The following is a 27,717-nucleotide window of genomic DNA, read 5'->3' on the forward strand; positions in this document are numbered from 1 at the left end:
ATGGCAACCCGAGCAGACTACCACACCCATCCTTCCTCCTCACTGTGACTGAGAGAATTCCAGCTCCCATGGTGGCCTTTGGAGTCAGGGACCCCTCTTGGGACCACCATGATGTGGGACACTTCATCTTGTTCCTGGTTCCCTCTGTCTTTCATTGTTGTCCCCACATCCACCCCTGCACCTCTGCACTGGGTTTCCCAGCACCCTGACTCCGTGTGTCCCAGGCCTGTCCAATTCACACACTCCTCTCAGCTTGGAAATAGAGAAGTAATGGGGGTGTCAGATGTACCTTGCAGCTTAGCTGTGGGTGTCCCATGTCCCAGCCCCGTGGACAGCTCTGATTATAGTCACGGAGGTGACAAAGAGTTCCCGCCCACTGATGGGTTCCCACCCCAGGCTCTCAGCCTTGAAGGCCTTCTCTGAAGCCACAGGGACCCCATAGCCCCTGTGCAAATAAATGCAGTCTGAAAGTGCTGGGCATCCACAGCCCTCAGGGCAGCCTTCTGCGAAGGGAGAAGGGAGCAGAACTTCGCAGCCTCTCTCCTTCCGGGACCATCCGGGAGGCATTCCACACTCTTCTCCGATCTCCTGCGGAAGTCAGCCTGTTGCTGACAGCAGTGGCCTGGACAACGACCCTTACACTGGCATTCTCTTCTTCCCTGTCTCACTCTCCCGTCCCCAAATTCCTGCTTCCTGGCGTCACCTCCCAAATAAACCACCCGCACCCAAGCAATTGTCTTAGGTTCTGCTTTTGGGGAACCCAAACTTGAACACAGCCCCACCCCTTCCTGGCTGGGGAGCAGGATGGAATGATTTCACTTTACTCATCTGTAAAATGGAAACATCAATATCTCACAGTCTGGCTACAAGAGTTAAATGAAAACACCATGTCGAAGTGACTTGTAAACTGTATCAGATGATCTCAGTGCTGTTATTTGTTATTATTTTTAGTTTGGTGGTAGCATTAGGTCCTTCTTCCATTGCTCTTTCATTAAAAAAAAAACAAAAGAAAGAAAACCCCACCTTCTGTCTCATTTCTTAGGGGCCCTGTGCTGCCAGATGCAGGTGACCATCCTTGGGTAGAAATGGGTGCTAAGGGGCTGACACTGCTCCTCCCTTCCCGTTCCTTATCAATGGGCTCGTATAAGATGCTAGTCAAGAGGACATTGTGTGGAAGAGACACGGGGGTGGCTGGATCTTTCCAGCCCAGCTTGCGTTGGTGCTGTCTGTGTGCCAGGATGTCATGGGCTGGGCTTGGTGCTTGTGCAGGAAACCTGGGAAGAGCTGGATGGATGGAGCTCTCCGAACGCCTGATGCAGCCCTGGCCCTCTTCCAGGAATGCCTGCTGCGGTCTGCCTACTGGCTGCTCCGGCCCATGCTCCAAGGGCTGACTAGGCTGTCCCCTGCTCTGGGACCCCGTTCTGACCTCCTGGGCATCACGGGGCCCTCCTCCAGCTTCCTGCTCTCCTTGTACCAACCCTCCACCAGAGCCCTGTCCTTCTGAAGACCAAGATCTCTTTGAGAGGAGGGGTTGTATCTCTACGTGTGTGTTCTAGAACAGCGATTGGTGGTCAACATTACAGGCTCAATAACGTTTGTAGACTGATGGATTAGGCATGCCTGGTGAGAGAATGGGAGGCATGCAGGTAGTCTTCATGCCATGGAACTGCCAAGAGACTACTGGAGTGGGCAGGCAAAGCCACATCTGGGCTGGCATGCAGAGCCCAAGTGCCAGGAGGGATGTCAGAAGGGGCAGGACGGGGACAGAACTGCTCAGAGTCAAGACGTGAGGTAAAGAGCAAAGTGCTGGGATGAGGTATCAGGGTGGGCAGGGATCTGAGTGGCTTCCGCATGTTGGCTGGGACTTTTGCATAATTCTGAGAGCTCCTTCAGCATTAAAAACCAGAGCGGGTGGGTGGGACAATCAGAAAAGCTGCCCTCCACACACACACTTGCCATCATCCCTACCAGATTAGTTCTCAAGAAGCTGATGCCTCCGTCCCCCAGGCTTCTGAATGAATGCTGCCAAGAGTCCCCTGCTCTGGGCACTCAGCAGTTCTGAGGCTGAGGCTACAGATGGAGACAGTATCTACAGTGCTGGGTGGGAGGCAGGTGCCATGGATTGTTGCTTGTGTTAAGCTGGGCAGTGGGCGTCACTCTTCACTTACAGAGCTGTTGCCCAAAGCAGCCCACAGGGGACACATGGTGTATGGCTGGCTGGCTGGCTGGCTGGGTGGATGGTTTTGGAGTTGGTGAGATGAAATAGTGAGAGGACAGAGTGTGCTGGGGAAGGGTCAGTCATCAAGCAGTCTTCCCCACACCCATTCTTTCTTCTGCATGCCCAATAATCTATCACCAGCATCCCACTCCCACTGCTCAAGCCAGAGGTTGGATCTTGACTCTCCTCCTTCCTCCCTCCCTCTCCTTCCACACACAGAAGCCACCAAGCTCTGTGTATTCCACTTTCTTAGACTGTTCTGTCTCTACTCCCACTATCTTGGTCCAACTTCTCATTAGCTCTTCCCTGGACTATTGAAATGGCCTCCTACCTCGTAGGTCTCCCTGCCCCAGCTTCGTCTCCCCCTGCCCATCAGCTACCCCTCCCAGAATTTGGTATCTTCGAATGGCCTCACATATTCTATTGGCTCCCCATAACCAAAACCAGAGAACAAGGACCTGTGATGGCTTTGTAATGCAACTTGGCTAGGCTGAAGGACACTCCCAGGATTCCCTTTAGGCTGGGCCACAGGGAGATTCTTGGGAGATTTGGGAAATGGAAGGGAAACAACAGCCATTATGCAGTGCATGGACATTGTCGCTGATCAGCTGACTCACCTCAACGGTCTGCAGCAGCAGCTGGGCCTGCCATTGCCCCACCTTCCATGGAGCCCTAGTCAGCTTCTCTAACTCCTTGGCCAGGCACGTGTATGTGCAGCTCTGTGATGAAGGGCCTGGTTTCTGAAAGACTCCTCTGTACCACCAAAACCAACCATCCTGTTATCCAGCTGGAAATCCTGGCTATCCCCAAGCCTCTCCTGTCCAGCACTGCAAGCACTATCCATCTTTCTTTTTTCCCTAACATCTCTTGCCTCTACTGTCCCCTCTATATTCTTCCTGACTCAAGTCCTCAGGAAGGCCACCTGACCTTCATTAGGCCTCTCTCCATGCTATTCACTCACTCACGCACTCAACAGTTATTAAACATATACTATGTGCCAGGCATTATTTTAGGCACTGTGAAAACAGCTCTAATCTTAACCTTCGCCCTTCCCCTCTGAGTTCTGTTTGAATAGTGACCATGGGGTATTAGCAATAAAGCCTGCAGGATAGAGTCTATATTTAAATAGCAGAGGGGAGACAGATTATAGATACAACAAGTAAGTAGGAGGGAGGACTTCTAGCTATGTCTGAGCAATGAGGATAGCAAACCATCTTCCCGAATGCAACTGTAAATCTGGACAAAATTAACAAAAGTAACAATTTTTATTCTCTGGAAATTGACCAAAGGCATGTAACAATCTGAAAAGCACTTATGCTTGAAAAACAGGAGTAAGAGGAGTGGGAGTCTGGTCCTCTTGCCTAGGGATGCTTCTATCCTACTTCCCCAGCTCAGTCATCACAGACGTTCTGCCAGGGTGGGGCACATCATGGGGACCAGCAACTTTGTTGACAAAGTCAAAAGTGGCTCATTCAGTTGTGAGCGGTGGGCAACACCCACACCCAGAAGTCAGTGGAATGGACAATGGAGGCATCAGGTAAATGGGGAGAACTGATGCTCTGTCTGAGATTGCAGTCATTTTGGCGACAAACATGCTTCTGGCTTAGGCTGCATGCATGGGCAGAGGAGACCAGAGAGGGCTCAGGGTACCCCTACACTACTGCCAACCCTAAGAGTGTGTGCATGTGCAGAGGTAAGGTGAAGGGCCCAGCAGAAAGTAAAAGCCAGAGGAAACTTGAAAACAACCCAAACTTGGAGGGCATTTCCCTACTCCACATGGATCTATTGGCAGAGAATGGAAGCTTTACTATCTCAAGGTTTGAATACAACATCTGTTCAATCATTGGCTGATCCCTGAATCATACAGGAACAAAGGTAATCCTCTAAGAAGCCAGGCTTAAAAATAAAAGAAAGAATAAAAAACAAATATAAGTAGTAATATTAGTGACTACATACTGTGGGGAAGACAGATTTATCCCAGCAAGTTACCAAACAGATAATTCAACAACAACAACAAAAGCATTATTTAGTGGGTAAATCAGAATCCTTAGTTCCTACAATATGTTATCTAAAATGCCCAGTTTTTAACAAAAACATTATGAGCTATACAAAGGAAAAGGAAATTGTGGCCCATGCTCAGGAAAAAAGTAACTAGAAACTCTATGAGTATTCCCAGATTTTGTGGTTAGCAGACAAATACTTAAAAAACAACAACAACACTATGCAAATATATTTAAAGAACTAAAGGAAACATGTTTAAAGAATTAAAGTGATGCATTACAATAAAGAATCAACAAATAAAGAATCTCAGTGAGACAGAAAATATTTTTAAAAGTTCAACAATTGAAATGAAAAATTTACTAGAGGGGCTCAACAGAAGATTTTATATGGCAGAAGAAAGAATAAGTGAACTCGAAGATAGAGCTATAAAAATTATCCATTCCGAAGAACATAGAGGCACTCAGAACAAAATTATTGAAGAAGAAAAACACAGACTCTCAGAGACCTGTAAAGAAACATTAAGCATGCCAATATGTGTAATGTAATTCCTAGAAGGAGACAAGAGAGAGAAAGGGACAGAAAAATTATTTGTAAAAAAAAAAAAGAGTGGCTGAAAACTTCCCAAATTTGATGAAAAAATGTTAGTTTTCCATGTAACAAACAAAAAGCTCAAAGTAGGACAAAATAAAGAGATGTACATTTAGACACATTAGAGTCACTTTTGAAAGACAAAGAGAAAATCTTGAAAGCAACAAGAAAAAAATGACTCATCACATAGAGGGAGCATCAATATGATTAACAGCTGAATTCTCATTTGAAACAGTGGAGGCTAGAAGTGGAAGAACATATTCAAAGTGCTGAAAAAAAAATAAAAATTGTTAACCAAGAATTCTATATCCAAATAGCTATTCTTCAAAAATGAAGGCAAAATAAAGATATTCCCAGATAAATAAAGACTGAGAGAATTCCTTGCTGGCAGATCTGCCTTGTAAGAAACACTAAAGGAAGTTCTTCAGGCTGAAAGGAAATGAAACAAGGCAGTAAAATATGAAGTCCACAGGAAGACATGATGTTAGATAAGTTAATATAGGTTAATATGAAAGACTATAAATACAGTCATGCATCACTTAATGATGGGATACATTCTGAGAAATGTGTCATTAGGCGATTTTATTGTAGTGTGAAGATCATAGCATGCATGTATACAAACCTAGATGGTCTAGCCTACTACACACCTGGGCTATATGGTATAGCCTATTGCTCCTAGGCTACAAACCTGTACTGAATACTGTCGATAATTGTAACACAATTGTAGGTACTTGGATATCTAAGCATAGAAAAGATACAGCAAAAATACGGTATAAAAGATAAAAAATGGTACACATGTATAGGGTATTTACTATGAATGGGGCTTTCAGGACTGAAAGTTGCTCTGGGTGAGTCCCTGAGGGGGTTGTGAGTGAATATGAAGGCCTAGGGCATTACTGTACACAACTATAGACTTTCTAAACATTGTACACAAGCATCGTCACAAACATGTGAGTAATGCATTGTGCTAGGACATTATGACAGCTACGATGTCACTAGGTGACAGGAAGTTTTCAGCTCCATTAAAAATCTTATGAGACCACTATTGTGTACATAGTCCATCATTGACAAAAATGTTGTTTGCAGTGCATGACTGTATATACTTTTTCTCGTTTATTTGCTGAACATCTTTTAAAGGCATAAATGGGTATAAAGCAACAATTATAACAGTGGTTTGGGAGTTTATAATATATACACGAGAATAATAACACATGGGGCAGTTTCTATATTTAACTGGAATTAAGTATTAATCTGAAGTAGATTAAGATAAAATGCATATTGTAATCCCTAGAAGCAACATTAATTAAATAAAACAAAAATATAGTAAAAAAAATCAATAAAACTTTAAATTGTACGGTACAAAATATTGAATACAAAGATGATAGTAAAAGAGGAACAGAGGAACAAAAATAGAAGAGACATATAGAAAACAAATTACAAAGTAGCAAATGTAAAGCCAACCATATTATTAATAATTACATTAAATGTGAATTATCTAAATATGCCAATCAGAAGGCTAAGATTACCTTCATGAAATAGCAAGATCCAGTTATATGCTGTCTGTAAGAGATACACTGAAGATTCAATGACACAATGAAACACAATGAAGATTCAATGACCACTGAGAGGAAAAGGATGAAAAAAGATATACCATGCAACTGTAACCTTAAGACAGCTGGAACTGGCTATGTTAATATAAAATAAAATAGACATTAAGGAAAAAAACCATTACAACAAAAAGGGATATTTCACAATGATAAAAGAGTGACTACATCAGGAAGCTATAACAATTATAAATATATAAAACAAGACAGCTTCAAAACACATAAAGCAAAAACTGCCACCAGACAATTGAATAATAAGAGTTAGAGAGTTCAATATCCCAGTATCAATAATTGATAGAACAACTAGACAGAATATCAGCAATGATACAGAATGCTTGGACAACACTACCAATGAATTTGATCTAACATATATATGACATTCCTTACAATGACTACAGAATATACAATATTTTCTTGTACACGTGGACCATTCTTCAGGATAAACCATATGCTAGGCCATACAACTGTAAATCAACTGGTAAGTGAATAAACAAAATGCACATCCATACAATGGAGTATTATTTCGCTAAAATTGAACAAACTACTGATGTATATGAGAACATGAATGAACCTCAGAAATCTTATGCTACTGCAGATGGTGGAGTATGTAAACACAGTGCTCATCTCCTCTCAGGGCCACATCAATTACAACTAAACTACTGACTAACCATCATTGAGAATCTCCTGAAGTCTAGCTGAATCAAAGCCCTACAACTATGGACATATGAGTACAGAAGCCACCTCAAGGCAGGTTTGGGAACAGGCTGGTCCCAAACCTGTGTGAGACTATTAAAAATTGGGAGGGATATCCTGGCTGTGGCAGTCCCTCATGGAGGAGCAAGAGGTTCCAGCATCACACCAGGCTCCCCAGCCCAAGGTTTCAGTGCCAGGGAGACAAGTCCCCATAACATCTGGCTGTGACAACCAGTGGAATTGTGGCTGAGTGATATGGAGGGAGTCCTAGGTACTCTCTTAAGGGGCCCACACATAGGCTTATCATTGATCATTGAGTGAGTGAGTACTCACTCTGAGCTCCAGTTCTGGGGTGGCAGAGCCGGGGACATATGGGGAAGAACTGAGTTGTCTGTCTTCAGGTTGAGGGCTGGAGGGGCAGCTTTCTCCTGGATGGAGGAGCTGGCAGAAGCCATTGTTTCTTTGTTGAGTCCTCTCCCTCCTTGTGTGCAGAGGAAGGCTGATGCCATGTCTGAGTCTCCATCAAACTGGCGATCACTTTTTGTCTACCCCACCCTTGTTATTCCCTGAGACCCCACCCCACCTAACTTTCAGGCACACCCAAGCCACTTCCAGTGGCTTTTCCATATAAATGGCCTGCCTGACTCATGCTGTGGACTTTCCTAAAATCTCTCAAATGTTCATAAAACCCAAACAAGCAGCATCTGGCTTCAGCATGTCCCGTATTTCTGGCTGAGCAGCCCCCTAAGCCTGGTACTAGTGACAGCCGGCCTTGGTTCATGGCTTGGCCTTTCAAGGCAACTCCAAGTACAGTGCAGGCAGTGGCCATCTCTGGACTGCTCTGTGGCTCATACCAGGTGGCCCTGGTCAGGGCACAGACTGTGGCTGAACTTGGCCTGCAGCAGATCCTCTCTCAGGAGGCCAGCACTGGCAGGACCAGTGGCCAGCTTTGGATTGGGCCAGAGCATCACCCAGCCAGCTCCAAGGATGGCACACCCAAAGGACAGACTGTGCAGGCACCAGAGCCTCGTGAAAGCGAACCCTGCTCTGTACGATCAGCCCCTGTACAACAGCTCCTCCACTATAGTCACAGCCAGCCCTCACAACAAATCAGCCTAAAGGTGAGTCCCTCCTGTTGATGTGCAAACAGCAATCAAGGCTCAACTACAACAGAAGGGCACACACAGCCCACACAAGGGACACACCTGGAGCACCCAGCTCAGGTGACCAGGGAAACTGCATCACTGGGTCCCACAGGACACCTACTACATAACGCCACTCTACTCAGACCAAGAGGCATAGCAGCCCTACCTAATACACCTCCCTAAGCACAGGGAGGTAACTAAAATGGGAAGACAAAGAAACATTTTCCAAATGAAAGAACAGAACAAAGCTCTAGAAAAAGAACTAAACAAAACGGAGACAAGCAATCAATCAGACATAGACTTCTAAACACTGGTTATAAGGATGCTCGAGATCTCAGGGAAAACTTCAACAAAGAGATAAGAAACATAAAAATGGAGATAGAAAACATAAAAAAGAATCAGTCAGAAATAAAAAAAATAAACAATGAAAATGATGAATACCTTATAGGGAATCTACAGTAGATTAGATTAAGCACAGGACTGAATCAGTAATTTAGAAGATAAGGCAGCAGAAAACACCCAATCAGAACAGCAAAAGGAAAAAAGAATCCAAAAAAACGAGGAGAGATTAAGGGGCCTCTGAGACAACATCAATCATACCATCAGTCACATCAAAGAGGTACCAGAAGGAGAAGAGAGAGAACAAGGAATTGAAAATGTATTTGAAGAAATAATGACTGAAAAGTTCCCTAACCTGGTGAAGGAACTAGACATACAAGCCCAGGAAGTGCAGAGTCCCAAACAAGATGAACCCAAAGAGGCCCACACGAAGACACATCACAATTAAAATACCAAAGGTTAAAGACAAAGAGAGACTCCTAAAAGCAGCAAAAGAAAAGCAGTTAGTTACATATAAGGGATCTCCCATAAAACTGTCAGCTGATTTCTCAACAGAAAGTTTGCAGGCCAGAGGGAGTGGCAGGAAATATATAAAGTGATGAAAAGCATGGACCTACAACCAAAATTACTCTACCCAGTAATGCTATCACTTAGAATCAAAGGACAGATAAAGAACTTCCCAGACAAGAAAAAGCTGAAGGAGTTCCTCACCACCAAACCAATATTACAACAAATGTTAGAGAGACTTCTTTAAGACAACAACAACAAAAACAAAAATCAAAATATTAAATATTAAATAGCAATAACTACATATCTATCAACAATTACTTTAAGTGTAAGTGGATTAAATGCTCCAATCAAAAGATAGGGTGGTTGAATGGATAAGAAATCAAGATCCTTACATATGCTGCCTATAAGAGACTTACTTCAGATCAAAAGACACATACAAACTAAGAGTAAAGGGATGATAAAAAGATGTTTCATGAAAATGGAAAAAAAAAAAAAAAAAAGCTGGGGTAGCAATACTTACACCAGACAAAAAAGACTTTAAACCAAAGGCTATAACAGGAGACCAAGAAGGACCCAGTAATCCCATTTCTGGGTATTTTGCCAAAGAAACCCAAAATGCTACTTCGAGGGGATATGTGCATCCATAAGTTCATTGTAGCTTTGTTTACAATGGCCAAGATGTGGAGGCAGCCTGGGTGTCTGTTGAGTGAAAAATGGATAAAAAGGAGGTGGTACATATATACAATGGAGTATTGCTCAGCCAGGGCAGGGAATGTGTTCTTGCCATCTGCAGTGGCATGGATGGACCTGGGGGGTATTGTGCTGAGTAGAGTATGTCAGACAGAGAAAGACAGATGCAATGTGATTTCACTTATATGTGGAATCTAAAGAACAAAATAAATAAACAAACAAAACAGAAAAAAACTCATAGATACAGAGAACATTTTGATAGTTGCCAGAGTGGAGGGTGGGTTGGGGGTGGATGAAAAAGGGAAGGGATTAAGAAGTACAAATTGGTTGCTACAAAGTAGTTATGGGTATGTAGGGTATAGCATAAGAATACAGTCGATAATATTGTAATAACTATGTATGCTGTCAGATGGGGATTGGATTTATCATGGTGATAGATGGGAGGGGGTTGGGGGACAGAGTACAAAAGATGAAGGCATTAAGAAGTACAAATTGGTAGTTACCAAACAGTCATGGGGATGTAAAGTAAAGCACAGGGAATATAGTCAATGATACGGAAATAATTATGTATAGTGCCAGGTGGGTTCTAGACTAGTCAGAGAGATCACTTCTTAAATTATATAAATGTCTAACCACTATGCTGTACACCCGAAATTAATATAAAATAATTTTGAATGTCAACTGTCATTGAAAAATTAAAAGAGGGAGGAAAAAGGTGAAGGGGAATGAGGTTTAAATTTCCAGGTACAAAACAAATAAGTCATGGGGATGTAATGTACAGCCTGGGGAATATTGTCAATAATATTGTGAAGGTTGCTGGACTTATGGTCATCACTTCTTTAGGTATGTAAATGTTGAATAACTCCTGAAGCTCATATAATATTGTATGTTAGCTATATTTTAATAAAAATATTTAATAAAAGATTGAAGTTAAAACATAATTTTGAAGGAAAACAAAAGAAATCTTATGCTAAATGAAAGAAGCCTGATGCAGATGAGTACACACTATGTGATTCCACTTACATAAAATGTCCAGAAAAAGCAAATTTATAGATACAGGAGACCAATCCATGTTTTCCTCGGGCTGGAAGTAGGAGTGGGAATTAATTTCAATAGCATGAGGGAACGTTTCCAGATGACACAAATGTCCTAAACCTGGATTATGGTGATGGTTGTACAACTCTATAAATATACTAAAAAATCATTGACTTCTATACTTAGAATGGGTGAATTTTATCATCTGTAATTCACACCTCAATAAAGCTGTTAAAATATGTAAATGTCTGAGACAATAACAAATGCTATGAAGAAAAATAAGGCAGGCAAGAAGGATAGGAGAGTTGGGGCGGGGTTGCAATTAGCGCAGCCAACTACTTCAATTCTCTCCTCAGCCTGTGATAGGACCCCTACTTCCTGGACCCCTGGTGGGTAGCTGGGGCAATGAGTGGTGAGCGGTGTGTGACTTGTGTGACCTCCAGGCCAAGGATTTAATCACTGACATGAAATGCTTCTAGGGCTCAGTCTCTCCCTTTGCCCTGTGGCCTGGCCACCAGCACCGCTTGACATAATGGTTGTTCCATCAGCCTGGGTCTTTGAGTCCCTATGAGGGGCAGGTTACCTCTGACCCAGTTACTGTGTAACCTATATCCCATTGTGACACAGACAGGCAGTCGGTGAAAGCCTCAAAAGAAGACGGCATTTGAGTAAAAGTCTGAAGGACAGAATTTGTGAGCCATGTAAATATCTGTGGGAGAGAGGGCAGAAAACATGCAAAGCCTGGCGCCGCTGACGTATAGCGAGGAGGCCGGCATTGCTGTACGCACTGTGAGTGTGCGGACTGGCACTGCGTTACCCGAGGAATGATGAGCGGCGGACGGACAAGCGGATGGCGTGATGGGTAATGTGGCCGATGCGGGGGCCAGAGGCCTGGGAATCCACGGGGACGTGTTCAGCCAGTGACACATCTAACCAGCTTTAGGTTTTCAGAGCCTTATTCCAGCTGCAATGTTGAGAGGAGATGGAAGGGCCAATGGCAAGATCAACAAGACCAACGGAGAGGTTGAGAGTGGACTTCACAGCCTGCTGCTGGTCCTTCTTCCCATAAGCAGTTCTGACCCGATCAGTCGTACGCTTACAACTCGCTACAGCTCCTATTGCTCATGACAGAGTCTAAATTTCTTCACATGACACCAACCTACCTTTCCACTCTGTCAACCACCACCCCTCTTCCTACTACGTCAATTCTCATTCTGACTCTTCTGTTCTCCCAGGACACACTCTTGCCTCCTTCCCTGGGTTCTCGTGGTCCCCTCACACCGCTGCCATCCACAGCAGGGAGGAGAGGCTGTGCTCCGGACACAGGCCAAGTGAGCCCAGCCACAGCGTTGGGGAGGCACAAGGGAGGGTGGTGATGGAGGATGCCCACTGCCCGGGTCCTGAAGCTTAGCTTGTGGGCTAGGAAGTTGGGGGCCTATAGGAAAGGTTGGATTGAGAGCTGCCTTCTCCTTCATTCTGGACACTCTGGCAAGAGGCCACCATCTTTCTCCCCACTATGATTCAGCCATGCAGTGGCTTCATGGTGGGGAGCACCCAGAAGGGTCAAGCTGCCCTCCAAGCTGCCTACAGGGAGAAGCTGCCAGCCCTTGGGAGACAGTCAGGCAGGACAGTGAGCAGGAGTCTGGGAAGATGGTGAGCAGAGGCCCCAGCTGGTCTGAATGGGCAGGATAGGGCTGCGGGAAAAGCCTACAACTGCCGGAGCCAAGGGTGCCCATGGCTGGGTAACAGTTTCAGTACCAGGCTTCTGAGTGAGAAATCCAGACCAGTGCTGGCTGGCCTCTGATTTCCTGTTGCAAGGTCCTGGGCTTGACAAAACTGTAGGCAAAGTGAAGTGAAGTAGGGCAGCACAATTTAACTCCAAAGAATCTTCCATTTGCCCTAATTCCCTGAAATTTTCAGTTAAAAACAAGCTCAAGTTCCCCAATAATCTCCAATAGAGGGGAGACAGGGGGAGAAGAGAGGGAAGAGGAGCGGGTAGAGGGGAGGGGGTAGAGGGGAGGAGAGGAGAGGAGACGGGAGGAGAGGGAAAGAGGGAAGAAGGGAGGAGAGGATAGAGGAGAGGGGAGAGGAGAGGAGGGTGAAGAGAAGAGAGGAGAGGGGGGAGAGAGAAGGAGTGGGGAGGGAGGGAGAAACAGACAGATACAGATAGAGAGACAGAGAGAAACAGAGAGGGCGAAGAGACAGAAGAGCTGACCCAGGACCAAGGATGGGAGAAGAAGCCATTTCCCCTGTGCTAACTCTCCTTCCCTCCCGTAGAATGGCATTGCTGGTCCCTTTTCACAAAGCTGCCAAGCCGTTTGTGGTCAGATATGATTTAAAAATTCAGTCTACAATGAGGAAAAACTGAGGGTTGCTAGATGGGCGGGAGGGGTGGGGGGTGGGGAGAGGGTGAGGGGATTGGAGGGCAGTCTGTGACCACAGGATGGCCACAGGCTTGAAAATTAATCTGGGGAACGTAATTTAGTGGTTACCAGAGGGTAAGGGGGTTGGGGGGTGGGGGATGAGGGTGAGGGGGATCAAATATATGGTGATGGAAGGAGAACTGACTCTGGGTGGTGAACACACAGTGTGATTTATGGATGATGTGATACAGAATTGCACACCTGAAATCTATGTAATTTTACTAACAATTGTCACCCTAATAAATTAAAAATAAATTTAAAAAAAAAAACACAAAAAAAGAAAAAATTCAGTCTAAAGTAATGAAGTACTAATGCATGTTACAATGTGGGTGAACCTTAAAGATACTATTATTCTAAGTCAAAGAAGCCAGTCACAAAAAGACACACACCGTATTAATTCTTTTATATGAAATATCCAGAATAGGTAAGTCCAAAGAGAGAGAAAGATTAGTGGATGCCATGGCTGGAAGAGGTGGGGAGCAACTGCTTGGGTATGGGGTTTTCCTTTGGGGTGATGAAAACATTTGGAACTGGGGAGAGGTGGTGGCTGTACGACACTGAATGTATGGATTGGCACTGAATTAGCTGTTCTCCTTAAAACGGTTCATTTTACTATGTGAATTTCACCGCAACTAGCAACAGTAACTGGACCTGGAGCTGAGCTGCGCCCTCCACAACTAAGATTGAAAGGACAACAACTTGACTTGCGGGGAAAAAAAAAAAGTCCTGGAAGTACACACTGTTTCCCAATAAAGTCCTGTTCCCCTTCCCCAATAAAATCTTTGTTAAAAAATGAATCTAATCAAATTCTTTAAATTCAGGTATCTTGTGCAATGTCTCACTTGTCTTTTTCTTAAAGGATTGTCATCTGTACCCTGAAGCCACGGGACATGGAAATCTGGTGGCTGGAACCTTCCACAAAAGCAAGTGAGTTTTCTGTTCCAACCAGACGATGCTATAAAACCAGCTCAGAGGAAAGTATCTAGAGATGTGACAGATACCCAATACATTGGGACTGGACAGCGAAAGGCCAATCTCAGCTGCTCCCACCCCTACTGTGGGAAGGGGGGTCCAGAGAGGTTTAACACCCTGAGAAGTGTCCAGCCTAGAGCTGGATCCAGGTGACCTGGCTAATGGACATAGAGCTTGACCCTCACCCTTCAGATACCCGCTCAGACCTCACCAAAGTCTGCTGTGTGCAGTTGGAGGTGCCCTAGGCTCGGTCTGGAGGTTCCTGGCCCTGTTTGAACTTTAGGTTCACCGGGGAATTGAAAAATAAGTTGAAGTCTTGGACCCACCCAGACCAATCTCCAAGTATTACCCAAATCTCCAGTTGTATTTAAAAATACCTGGGGATTTTCAAAAGCTCCTTTATGGTTCGAATGCACAGCCACGTTGAGGACCACTGACTGTTTCTCCCACTAGGAGCTGGGATTTCAGTCATCACCTGAAGGTGCCCAGATCCAGAGAGCACGAAACACTGTTGTACAGCCACCCAACCAATACCTGTGTGACCCAGCCAGCCAGCACCTGCAATGGATTCATCCAGACGGTCGTCCCACTTTGTTTACCTCCTGGGCGCTATGTGGGGGGCTACTGACCCATTCTCACTGTTTCTGAATTAACTGCCTGGCTGGACTGCTTCCAAGCAGAGCAGAGCAAGCAGCTTTAGTAAGTACAGGCTACCTCGAGAAGGACTTGTCTCAGGCACCCAAGGTCTCTGAATGTCCTCAGAGCCCTGAGTCACTGGAGCACAGGCCCCTCAACAGTGGTGATCACACTGAAGGAAGCCTCTGCTTTTTCAGGCAGACATGGAGCAGCTTCCTAATTCAGAACTAAGGGCTGTGCCATCGGCCAGCGCCTGGGCCCAGCCAGATGCCCTTTGGTGCTATCCCACAAAACCAAGACGGCTCCTTTGGGTGGGTGGCCTCGCGTGGCCCCTCCTTCAAATGAGAAGCCACGAGCAAATCATACTTCACACGGAATAAAATAAAATTCTTACCAAAATATCTGGCTGCAAATGTTCTTCTTTTGCTGGACGCTGTCGGCAGCATAATGAAGCTGGCAGTCTATGTACAAATTTCTTGTGTATCGTTTTTATAAAGAACCAACCACATCCTCAAGCAGACAAGCTAATTCCTGTTTTCCAGTAACAGGAGATCAGCATCTATAGAAAAGAAATATATTTAGAATGCCCTTTATCTGGTGTTTTCTTGGATTTCAAATAAGAAGCCTCGCTGTGGGGAGCTGGTCCCTTATGTGTAGATGCACCCAGGGATCTTGGAAAGGCCTTGGGCAACTCATGGGGCCTCTGCTCTATGAAAGTCACAGTTCCTCCGGTCTGTGAAATGGGAACAGTGACGACAGTGACCTCTCAGCATAAATGCAGTATCAATGAGACAGTGGGGGTGCAATGGCAATGCCCTCCACATAGGTCAGATGCTATGCTTGGTCTTTTCAATGAACTGACAGATTTAGAAGGAGCTGTGCTTTCCAGACAGCTTTGAAAACAGGCACCAGCGGCAACCTGCAAACCTACGGCAGGATTTCCAGATGACATATATAACGCTCGTCTTGTGAGTACGGCAGTCCTCTTAGTAGGGAGATTGGGGACACTGTCCCCACCCCCAGATGGAAAGACAGAGCCCCGCAGCACCCAGTGGCAGACCCTCACTCTGGTCCACTGGCTGCTAACAGCTCAGCTTCTCATTCCATTGCTGGAAATTCAGCATCATTATTGCATAATTTACAGTTGTGGAAAATCAAAACGAAATATCCCAGTTATGAAACAGCCAAGTGACGTTTATGCAGCCATCAACATCACTGACACAGCGGTTATGGCAACATAAGGGACAGGCAATTCCAAGGGGGCAGTGTTACCCAACTTAAACGCATACTAGGTTGTTTACAGAGGGAGGAGCAACCGTTGGGAGGACACGCCCAGAATGTTCTCCCCGCTGCCCTCTTGATCTCCTTTGCTCCCCTGCCTCTGCTGTGTTGAACCTGTACCGCCTTTGTGATTACAGAACCAACCATTGTTGCACAGATGAAACAAGCATTGCCAATGCATACGGCGGCCGGATCCTTTCCCCCCGGCTGCAGGCTGTGGGGAAGCAGGGACTCAGGCCGCTGAATGGCACTCAGTCAGCAGTGTGGGGGCTGTGGCGTCCTGCTCCAGGCCTGCGCCATCAGGGGACATCTGTGCGGCTGGTGTTCTCTGAGGGGAGAACAGAGGACTGTGCCTCCGGAGTCACAGGGGCAGTTGGGAGGAGAAGCCTGAGGGTGACAGCCTAACTGCTTGAAGAGAACAGCAAAGCCCCAAGCCACAGATGAGGCCATGTCCTTGGGCCCACATGAACAGTGGTTTGGCTTGCAAAGGGAAGGCAGTGCAAAGTGCAAAGAGACGGAGCCCCAAGGTACACAGCAGACATGGAGCCAGAGCCACAAAAAATGGAGGGGTGGAGTCAAGTCCGAGAATCTTGGAGCTAGGACAGACTTTGGGGATCATTAGGGACCTAGAGTGACATTTCTCTGTATTCTCTAAGCATACAGGTGTGGGAGGGTGACGAAGGGGAATGGCGAGTGAGAGGAAGGAGCCTGTCCCATGACCTGGTGTAGTAGGAGCTTTAGAATTTAAAACTCCACATTCATGTCCAGGTTTTTCCCTTTATAGTAGTGTAAATTTGGACGTGCTCCTAAAACAGGATTATCAGTTTTAGCAAACAAAAATCTGGAATGCTCAGTTACATTTTTAGTATAAGTGTGTTCCCAATAATGCATGGGACATAACATCTACTATAAAGGTATTCATTGTTGATCTGAAATTCAGATTTAACTGGGTGTCCTGTATTTTATCTGGCAACCCTATACTTCTACCTTCTGGGTATTCATTTTATCTTTGGTAAAAAGAGGATAATCAGGTAAGAACCTTTCAGTTGCTAGAAACAAACAAACAAACAAAAGACAATTAAAATTGGCTTAAAACATAAGGAGAGATTTATTAGCTCCTTTAGTGGGAAAGTCCTCACATATGGGCTTCAGGCATGGCTGGATCCAGCAGCTTGAATGTCAACCAAGTCTGTCCCCCACCCACCCCAGTTCTTCTGTTTGCTTCCTGGGGTTTCTGCTTCATCCTAATCAAGAGATTGCCTTATTATTTAAAAATGTTGGAAACCAGCTTCAGGAGCTAATATTTCTCCTTCATGTCTAACAGGAAGAAAAGACTTTTCTTGTAGTGTCTCTCTCAGAAGTGTTAGGAAGCTTCCCCCCTACTCTCCCAAATATCTTCTCTTGCCTTATGGCCTTGACTGGGCAACTGATCTCTCCCTGAACCAATCCTGATGGCTGGGTAATGAGATGTAATGATTGGCTAAAGCAACCTGGATTCGTCTTAGGAGCTGGGTGGAGTTGGCTTCCACAGGCATCTGGGCTGGTATAAGAAAGAAGGAGATGCTAGGATAGATGCCAAGGAACTATGACAAAGCGGAGGGGAGGAGGGCTCCAAAAATACAATGCCCACTGCAAGTTTCTCTAAGGGTAAGATAAATGAGACTGACCCCCACGGGTGGACGTGCGTGCGTGCGTGTGTGTGTGTGTGTGTGTGTGTGTGACAATGTTAGCTCTTCCCTTTGGACATGTTGATTGCCCTACTTTCTTTCCTGGGCTCTATCCTTCTCCTGGCCAGGTCTACGATCCAAGCTCAGCTCTGCTGTTACAGAGCAAAGAGGCCTCCCTGGGAGACAGTGAGCTGGGCCTCTGTCCTGGCTGTGCCCTGGGCAGGTCTCTGCCCCTCACTGGCCCCACTAACTGGGTGGGGGGGAAGGGAGTGTGTGTGTGTGTGTGTGTGTGTGTATGTGTGTGTGTGTGTGTGTTTGTGTATGGTCGGGGGAGGGCATAATTGTACCAGGAGGGCTCTGGTTAGAGCACTGACCTTTGCCGACCTCAGCCTGTGGTGGGGATGACAAAGCCCCAGGGAGTGGGCGCCTACTTTGGGGAGAACATGGGTGGAAGGGCAGGTATGGTGGGCTCGGCTTATCAGCCGTAAGAAAGCAACCTCAGGGGCAGAGGGACAAGAAAACTGGTCTCCAATCACCCACCCCAGTCCCTGCCTTCCCGTCACCCACCTTTCTTTGCAGTGGTATTGAAGGGCAGACCACACCTTCGTGTCTAAGCTAGGCTCAGCACAACTGGGGCAAAGCTCCTGGACCTGCCAAACAGCACTGTGAAGGGCAGCCGTGGACAGCAAGCTGGGGATGACTCAGCCAGGAGCGGCTGGCACCGGACACACTCACTGTGAGGGCACTGCTAGAAACACCAGGTCTTCCTGGACTCAGGACACGCTGCCCTGCAGTTGGCATCACCCACCACAGGCATGATCAATAATGTCAGCTAGCACTTAGTAGGTGCCGATGGTGGACCAAACACCCTCACCCGACAGCACCTGAGGTGAGTACTACAGTGGACTTGTGAGCTGCTCCCAGTCACACAGCTTAACACGGTGGGGGTGCGGGTTCAAACCCAGGTTGCTCTGTTCCCTGCGGCCTCATCCCTCAAGCATGGGAAGATGGCTGCTGTTGTCCCAGACTGGCCCAGCCACGTGTTTACCCTATGGCTCCTCATTCATCTCCCACAGGGCCCCCAGCTGCGCCCCGTGTGAGCACCCCATCACAGTGTGGGCATATGGACCCTGGCAGGTGGGGGTGGGCCCGGCTCCCAGGAAAGCTGCCTGGGTGTTGCCCACCGGGGTCTGCTCACCTGGTCCGGGGAGCCGGACACCTCCGTCTCTGCTGCGGGGAGCCTGCCTGGGGATCCTTCCTCAGGGCACCGCCTGGAGGGAGCGCTCGGGCTCGCGCTCGGGGCTCCCTGCCTCCTCTTCTCACTGGGGCCTTGGCCTTGGCCCTGCCCCCAGATCCCCCATGTGACAAGCGAGCAGGGGAGGCCGGCAGGACCAGGAGGAAGCTGCCCTGGCCTGAACATCATCAGCCAGATTCCAGGCTCCCTGGCTCCTCAGTGCCTCTGGGGATGATGCGTTGATGGCCGTTGTCCTTGGCCTGCTAAGAGCCTGAAGCAGCTTCAGCTCAGGAAATGCATCCCTGGGAAGCTGACCTCTGCCAGGAAGGGCTGGGGCAGAGCCACTCACAGACGCCGACCTGGAATTTGACTTGGTGCAGAGCGCCCCCTGGCGGCACCATCAGGCACCGCCTCCCACATTTCCAAATGGCGGCCTCCCTTGCATCCAGGCCCCCATCTCCACATTCCTCCCAGCACCTGGATCTACAAGCTCTGACTTACCCCACTCTCACCTGTAGCCTCATCTTCCTCGGGGCCACGCGTGGCTGGCAGGGTGTGTGGAAGTGCTGTGTATTTCTACACTGAGTCTTCCTCTGAACCGCTTTATTCTGCACCCCTGGCCCAGTAATGTGTCTTCAGTATGGGGAGGAAGTGGGGCTGGAGAAGTCATTAGCAGGAGAGGGAGCACTCAGGTTGCAAAAGGGGGATCTTAGCCACTTCTTAAGGACCGAGCATCACCCAAATCTCCCCACTTTCTGGAGTGGGAAACTGAGGGTAGAAAGGTCCAGCGAATTTCCCAAGGGGACAGATTACAAGTGGCATTGCTGAGATCTGAAGCCAAGGCAGCCGATTCAACACCTCTTGAAAGCCAAAGCCACGGAGAGAAGCAGGCAGGTGGCCCTCATCGGCCTCCCAGTGGGGCTTTGATGGGCAGAAAGCCTCCTTCCCTGAGGGTGGGCCAGCCTTCCCCTCGTCTGGGCTCAGTGTGGCCTCTCACTCTTGTTTTTCCTGACCACGGTCAGCATGGCTGGCTATGGACGGGAGCCTCAGAAAGCCATCTGGACGAGCTGGGGTTGGGATGGAGTCTCCGTGAGTCCCGCCTAAGGGAGGAAATGATGGCAGAAGCAGGCCCTGTGGAAACCTTCTGCCAGCCCTTGGAGGCCCCGGGAGTGGGGCAGGGCTGGTTGTGGTGGAGAGGAATTGCTGGCACAGGTACGGCAGCACAGGTCCTGCTGCAGGGCTGGAACTCAGGGCTCCTGAGAAACAAGGTGTAGGGTGTTGTTTTCAGTCCCCACTCTTATGGTGGGCTTGACTGGAAAGCAGCACAGCAGACCTCCTGTGTGCATGCACCAAGCAGGGTGAACTCTCCATCCAGGCTTGTGGGGGAGGCAGTGAAAGCTGCAGCAGGAAGAACAAGGGCACTGGACTCAGGCCACAATGAGTTTAACTCCTGCCCTGGATACTTTGTAGCTGGGTCACTGCGTAAGCCACACCACCTCTCTGAGCCCCGGACCCCACCTGTAAAATGAGGGTAATGACAATACTGCTGCCTCGAGGGGTCCGTCCCAGGAAGTGCCTGTCCCTCTACCTCCCTCCGTCGTCAGCAGCAGCATTAGCTAGGGCAATGTTTGCTTCTCAAACTGGGTGTTAGTTTTGTAATAAATTCTGCATTTAATTTACATGATAAGTTAAAAAGTAAGCCGTTTTTATAAGGTTGGATAACTAGCTCATAATCAAACACTCTTAGGTGGTGGTGGTGCCTGAGTTTACATTAGTGTTGAAAATTGAATTGGCAGCAAGTGGCAGAGAATGTCTGTCTTCACTGTTCAGTATGTTGGGCCCTGGTGCAGTGTGTCTCCGGGGGAGCTGGTGGCTATGTTGTGGGTACCTTTTGGGCCTTTTCTGGGGCCTTTCAGATGGCTGGGTGGGAACCCTCAGACCTCGCCAGGAACCTGTCACCATCAGTGGGCTGACTGGCTTCCCTGAAGTTAGGGTCTTTGTAGGGATTCAGGGGGCTTTAAAGCCCCCAGAAATCAGGGTGGTCATAACAGTCCTCTGGAGGCCTCTGCTCAGTGAGCCGCTGAAGCCCAGCAGTCAGTCACAAATTCAGCCAGAACCACCAGAACCACACCAGAGATCACACTGAATTGAGTTCTTAGGGGACCCTTTGTTTGTTCTTACGTAGAAAAGTTGTTTATAAGTTATAAGCATTGTCAGGCTAGATATTGTTTTATGTGTGTAAATACTTAAGTCGACGCTGGGGCCCAGGGATTGTTTTCCCCCTTCTTTTGAAGAGAGCTTCCCATTATTGGTTAGAAGAAACACTGAACTAATTAATATAATATAGTAGATACTGAACAATCCTGACTGTAACTGGCAGTTGTGACCACAAGATGGCGCTCTCAGCACACTACTTGCTCTAATCGATTTTCCAGCAGCGCATTTGTAACCAGTCTGAGGAAGCCCTTCGGAGGAGAACGGGCTCTTTGGCCTGAGGGAGCTCAGAGGAGTCACCTCCATAGCACCACGGGAAACACACCTCTGAGGGGCTCAGGGCTGCCACAGGATGAGGCAAGAGAAGCATCTAGGGTACAAATTTTAAGGAGGCAATGACTGCCTCACTTGCCTCCCCATCTAATCCAGGCCCTGGGTAGCCCTACTGGATTGCACAGTGCAGCTCTAGATTTTCTAAAGTCAAGTATGCATGTCAAAAATTTAAGAGTAACAAGTAAAGAACAGCAGTATGATGTTTGACATGCATACTTGACTTTAGAAAATCTAGAGCTGCACTGTGCAATCCAGTATAACTTCCAAACCAGTAGAGGGAGATAAAAACAAAAAAAAGAATACTTAATAAATTGAATATAATGAAGAAAGAGAGGGAAAAACAAACTTAAAAGAAAAATCATGGTAAATATAAACACAAAAGAAAAAAGTAAAAAATATGTATAACTATAAAAGTAATCATAGTAAATGTAAATAGATTCAGCTCACATATTAAAAGCTAGAGTTACTTCGGCTGGATTAAAAAAATCAAATTATAGCTGTTTGCCAGGATATCTAAACCATAAGAACACAGAAATATTGAAGATGATATACCAGCCAAATAGTAGCTAAAAGAAAATTGTTGTAGTAATATTAACATGATATAAGACAGACTAACGAAAAGGCTTTACTAAGGATATTGCTTGTTATAAGATGATAAAAGGAACAGTTTCCACATATATAAGTCTTGAACCTGTAAACACCTAATAACAAAGCTTGAAAGGAGGAAAACTAGCAAACACAAACCTGTCACATAATGAGGAGATTTCAACAAATTCACAACCTTAGTGGAAATTTTATGACAATACTCTCAGAAACTGATAAACAAACAAGTCACCAAAAAAAAATTAGTAAAGATTTTGAATAATACAGTAAGCAAGTGATGTAATAGATACACATAGAAGCCTTTGCCCATGGAATGTTTATAGAAGTTAAGCATATATCATTTCACAAAGCAAGCTTTAACAAATAAACACTAAAGAATCAATATTATTTAAAATTCTCTAACCTCAATGCAATAAAATTAGACATCAATAACAAAAAAGACAGCTAAAAATAAAGGACATACATCTAAACACTGAAAAAAAATTTATGTCTCAAAGGAGATATTAGAATGGAAATTACAAAATATTTAGAATTGAATGCAACACATTTCAAGACATGTGTAGCTAACATGGTACCTCAAGGAAATTTATGGCATTAAATGTGTATATTAGAAAACAAACAAAAATGCTGAAAATTAAGAATCAACTAAAGACATTAAGAAAGAGGTAGCATGTGATGACAGTTTTTTTTTCATTCCAAGTTTAGCTTTAAAGGGGGTTGAGAAATAGGTTCTCCATGCTCTACGCAATTTCTAAGGGAGAAAAAAAAAGCCAATCTCAAAAAAGTCATATACTGCATGATTCTATTTATATAACATTCTCAAAATGACAAGATTGTATACTTGTAAAGCAGACTAGTGGTTGCCGGCGGTTAGGAATCAAGGGGTTAGGTGGTGGGAGTGATTATAAGGGGGTAGCACAAGAGAGATCTTCGTGGTGATGGAATAATTCTGTACTTCGGTGGCTACAGAAATCTATACACATGATCAAACATCATAGAATGATACATATTGTACTAATGTCAGTTTCCTTGTTTTGATATTGTACTATAGTTACTTAAGATGTAGCCATGGGGGGAAATGAGGTAAAGGGTACCTCTTTTTAGCATTTTTGCAACTTCCTGGGAATCCACAATTTCAAAATAAAAAGTTTAAAATGGAATGCAAAATAGTAAATACTCACTAATAGCAACTATATACATTCCTAATCTATTATGTATACATATAGAAAGGTCTTCTTAGGATATTAAAACTATGTTAATGTATACTATTATTACACTTTTAAAGATTTGTCTAAAAGATCAAAAGGCAAAAGGTATATGATAATTAATGGATATAAAAAATTAAATAAAAATTATTTGAACAAAACTAAATTTTATTGTGATTTTAAAAGTATAAAATAAGTATAGAATTAAACTATTGGCAGTTCTGGTGTGCATTTTCCATCTAGTGGCTAGTGGGAAGGATCAGTGTCAGACTTTATGCGTTATGTCTAGAATTACATGTGTGCATTTAGGAGTAAGTGAATTGTTTACTATTCTAAGACATTTCCAAGCTTCCATGCAGAACCATTGTGAATATTGCACTGATGTACAGGTGCCTAAGGGACTATGAATTTGAACTCTAAGAGAAACAAGAAAATGGATTCTTGGCACTATTAGGAAATTAGATTTTTTTTTCTTTTTTTTTTTTAAATTTATTGGGGTGACAATTGTTAGTAAAATTACATAGATTTCAGGTGTACAATTCTGTATCACATTATCTGTAAATCCCATTGTGTGTTCACCACCCGGAGTCAGTTCTCCTTCCATCACCATATATTTGATCCCCCTTACCGTCTGGTAACCACTAAATTATGTTCCCCAGATTAATAGGAAATTAGATTTTGTTATGGAGAATCTACTACTTTCCAATGATCTGAGGGAACGGATTTGAAAAGTTAATTGTATTTTTTTCTGTTGTTTCCGTATTCGGTTCCTCTTCATACACTGCAGCTGTGTGCATGTTGGCAGTGATACAACCTCCAAACTTAACCTGAACCTACAAACAGAATCCACGACATTCAGTTGAGTTGCTTTTCCTTCTGAGGATGCAGGCAGGACATGAGGCTCCTGCACAGTGCTTCCTCCCTGCCTCCAGGGAGCTCACCTCTTTCAGCGAGATGTGTAGGGCCAGGGCTGTGGGTCTCCCTGGGCCAGCACTGAGTGCAAATCTCAGGGCACAGGGGTGCTCCTGTATTCTTTAATACATGTAGGTTGTGTATGTTTGGGTTATTGTGGGCCCTCAAAGCACAGGGCCCAGGACAACGCCCCCTTCCTGAACAGGCAGCACTTTCTGTCAGTGCTGCTTCAGGTACATTAATGCCTGTCTCCGTGGCAGGTGTTACCAGGCTCACGCCTTCGCCTCCAGCAGAGACTGGCGGTCACAGGACTTGGAGGCTGCCCTGCTCACCTTCGTTCCCCCACAGGACATGGCACACAGGTGCTGGGGCTCAGGGGCTTGAGGGCAATAAGCTGGGCAGGGTCCTCCAAGGGTCTCCTGGGTGCCCAGCCCTGTGTGACTGTGCAGTAGAGCACAGCCATGCTGCAAGGAGACTTCTGGGCTTGCTGCTCCGGGGTCAGGGAGCTGCATTGCAGTTAGGCCTGGGGCTCCATGCACTTTGAAAGGAAACAGCAAAAACCTTAACTAATGCTTCTCCAGACCAGCTTAAACTAGTGTTACTTTTTAAAAAAGTGTCCTTCTTTTCTCTCCATCAATATCAGATGCTCCAAAGATGCTCCAGGTGCCTGCCTTCCCTGTGTGCACATGCCCCTCCTCACTTGAGGTGGACGTGATGCTGTGACCGTCCTGCACTTGGCCCCTAAGAAGACTGGTAGCTTCTCTTTCTCTCTCTGGAAGTCAACCGCCATGTTGGTAAAGGCGTGCCTTAATCTAAGGCCATGTGTGGACAGAGAGGCCTCCAGGAGCCCACCCATTGTGTGAGTGAAGTCCTGCGGGTCTTGCAGCCCCTCTCAGTTCCCAAAGGAACAAGCTGGCAGCCCCCAGCCCACACTGTGTGGAGCAGGTGAATCACCCAGCCCACCCCTGCCTGCTTCCTGCCCCACAAAATATGAGAAACAATAAATATGTAGCTTTATTTTAAGCCACTGTATTTTGTTATGTAGCAGTATATACCCAATAAAACTTGGGAAAACTTGACAGTCAAATGTTTGATTGAGCACCTACTATTTGCCAGGTTCCACGCTCAAGACTGGGGCTGCAGAAGGAAGCAAGAAAGGGTCCTTGACTTGAGCTCACAGTTGCAAGGAGGCAACTCTAACCGCGTGGTTTGCGGAATGGATGCGCAGTAGGGAAAGTGGAGGGTGCTGTGTGGGGCTGGGGGAGAAGGAGAAAATATCCCAGAAAGGCAGGAATCAGGAGACATCTTCCCCAGGTCCACCAGCCAGTGACCACCACTAGGGGGCAGGTTGTGACATTTCTCTCCAGGATTTTATGTGGCTGGATTTTGCCACAGATGCTATAAAAATGCTGATTGTCTAGAGCAGGGGTGTCCAAACTTTTGTCAACGTTTTTTACGAAGGGCCATATGCGGTAAAATACACAAACAGCCGGGCCACTCATTCGAGGTGAAGTACGTATTGCCTCACCTGGTTTATTTAAGTAAACTAAATATATTTTTGGAATTTGCTGCGGGCCAATTAACAATGGATCGTGGGCCGCAGTGTGGACACCCCTGGTCTAGGTGATGACAGAGACTCACCTCGTGCCAGTACTGCAAATCATCTCATTCTCTTCCTCACAGTCACCCACGAAGAAGGGAATTGCTATGGTCCCATTGTACCGATCAGAAAGCTGAGGCTTAAGGAGCTGAAGTGACTTGCCCAAGGTCTGGCATCTAAGGAGGGGCAGAGGTGGGACTTGAACTGAGGGCCTCTGATCCCAGAGCAGGAGCTCGCAGCCATGATGTTGCTCACCTGTGTTTTAAGTTACTATTAGAAATCAAGCGTTTCCTCATGTATTAAAAATAACATCTAAAATGACCTATTAATGACCATATAATATTTTATTGTAAAGTCTCCTAAAATTGAACACCTCACATTATTTCCAACATGCAGAGAGCACCTTTCCACATTAAGGTCTGCTTTTGCATTTATTTATGTCCCCCATCATTGTATTATCTAAAAAGGATTTGAGGCAGATATATAAAAAGCCTTTTCTGAATTTTGGGTCATTTCCTTAGGATAGATTCACGGAAGGGTAAATAAATACTTTAAGTTTGGGGTTTTCTGCAAGAAACATCTGGAACAAAAAGACAATCTCTGTGGGTGACAGTCACATCCACCTGTATTTAGAGCAATTATTGCTACATTTCATAGTTTCAGAAACACAGAGAGGTACTTCTGCAGAGGACCCAGCTATAATGAATTATAATAAAACTGCTGGTATATTTTCCCTCAAAACTTGAAGTGAACCTGTGGCTGAGGTTTGAGAATTCAAATGTGCGTCCTGGGCTGGTACCTCAGTGAGTGTGAGCAGAAAGCAGAAGTGCGTGGTCTCCCTGCACTTCCCCATACGTACTTCAGAGTTGGGCCAGCCCTGCAATGGCTCTCGTGCTGGCAGCTTCCTGGGGCTCTGGGGAAGCCTGGCAGTGGGTGACCATTGGTTGTTTGAGCAACCATTCTGTTGGTCATAGGTGGTGGGGATGGGAGCACGTCTCTTAAAGAACAAGTATTGCCAGTGGGCCTGCAGCCATGATATGGTCTCGAGTGTCACAACTGTCCCATGAGGCTGGGGGAAGGGATCAGCAGCCCCTTTATAGAGATGTGGGGGCTCAGAGGGGTGACCTGCTCTGGCAGCCCTACTGGTTCCCAGCTTTTCTTCCACTTCCTGGATAATGAATCCTAATTATCCACCTGATGAGTCCTGTAGCCCCTGGGACCAGGCTGGCCCTCGAGCAAGGGAGAAAGATGTTTCTCCTCATTCTCTCTTAATTGCTTATGTGACAGGACGGTAAGATCAGCTGGCCTCAGACACAACGTGTGCTGGTAACTGCTTCACAGCAGGCTCTCCCAAGCCTTCCCTCTTTCTCTCCTTCCCTCCCTCCTATCCATCCATCCAAGTTTATTATAAATCTTATGATAGAAAGTGTGTGTGTAGCACATAATTTACAAATAATAATAAAACATACAATTTTCTATTGCAAATTCTATGCAGCTAATTGATTCTTATAGAATGTTTTCCTCTCATTTAGCCAAACTCTTGCATCCGTAGCCAAACTGTGGTCTCAATTTAACCACGATTTGATAAATGGAGTTGCATCCTCACCCACAATGCTTTACCCAATAATTTATACTCATCGAATCTAATATGTCATCCCCTGTTAAATCATTTCTCATCCTCATACAGATTATATTTGTTAAACTAAAACCATTTTCCGTTTTCACAGCATGGATATCAGAACTTTACTCAGTTTTCAACGGTGTGAGTGACTTGGTTGAATTGGATTATTGTTTTCAAACACTGGGAAAGTGTT

At 45.7% G+C, this 27,717-nt stretch overlaps 1 protein-coding gene across 1 annotated transcript in view; it reads right to left on the reverse strand.

The window, feature by feature from the left end:
* ARHGAP22 (Rho GTPase activating protein 22) overlaps positions 1–19,319 on the reverse strand; it is a 207,607-nt gene extending 188,288 nt beyond the window's left edge. The window contains exons 1-2 of the mRNA XM_033129704.1: positions 19,001–19,319; positions 15,249–15,413 (exon numbers count right to left, since the gene is read on the reverse strand). Of these exons, the coding sequence (XP_032985595.1) occupies positions 15,249–15,300 (52 nt within the window). The 5' untranslated portion in view covers positions 15,301–15,413; positions 19,001–19,319. The remainder of the gene's footprint in view (positions 1–15,248; positions 15,414–19,000) is intronic.
* Positions 19,320–27,717: the final 8,398 nt, after the last annotated feature.

The sequence above is a fragment of the Rhinolophus ferrumequinum genome, chromosome 16 (genome assembly GCF_004115265.2).
Source record: "Rhinolophus ferrumequinum isolate MPI-CBG mRhiFer1 chromosome 16, mRhiFer1_v1.p, whole genome shotgun sequence".
NCBI lineage: Eukaryota > Metazoa > Chordata > Mammalia > Chiroptera > Rhinolophidae > Rhinolophus > Rhinolophus ferrumequinum.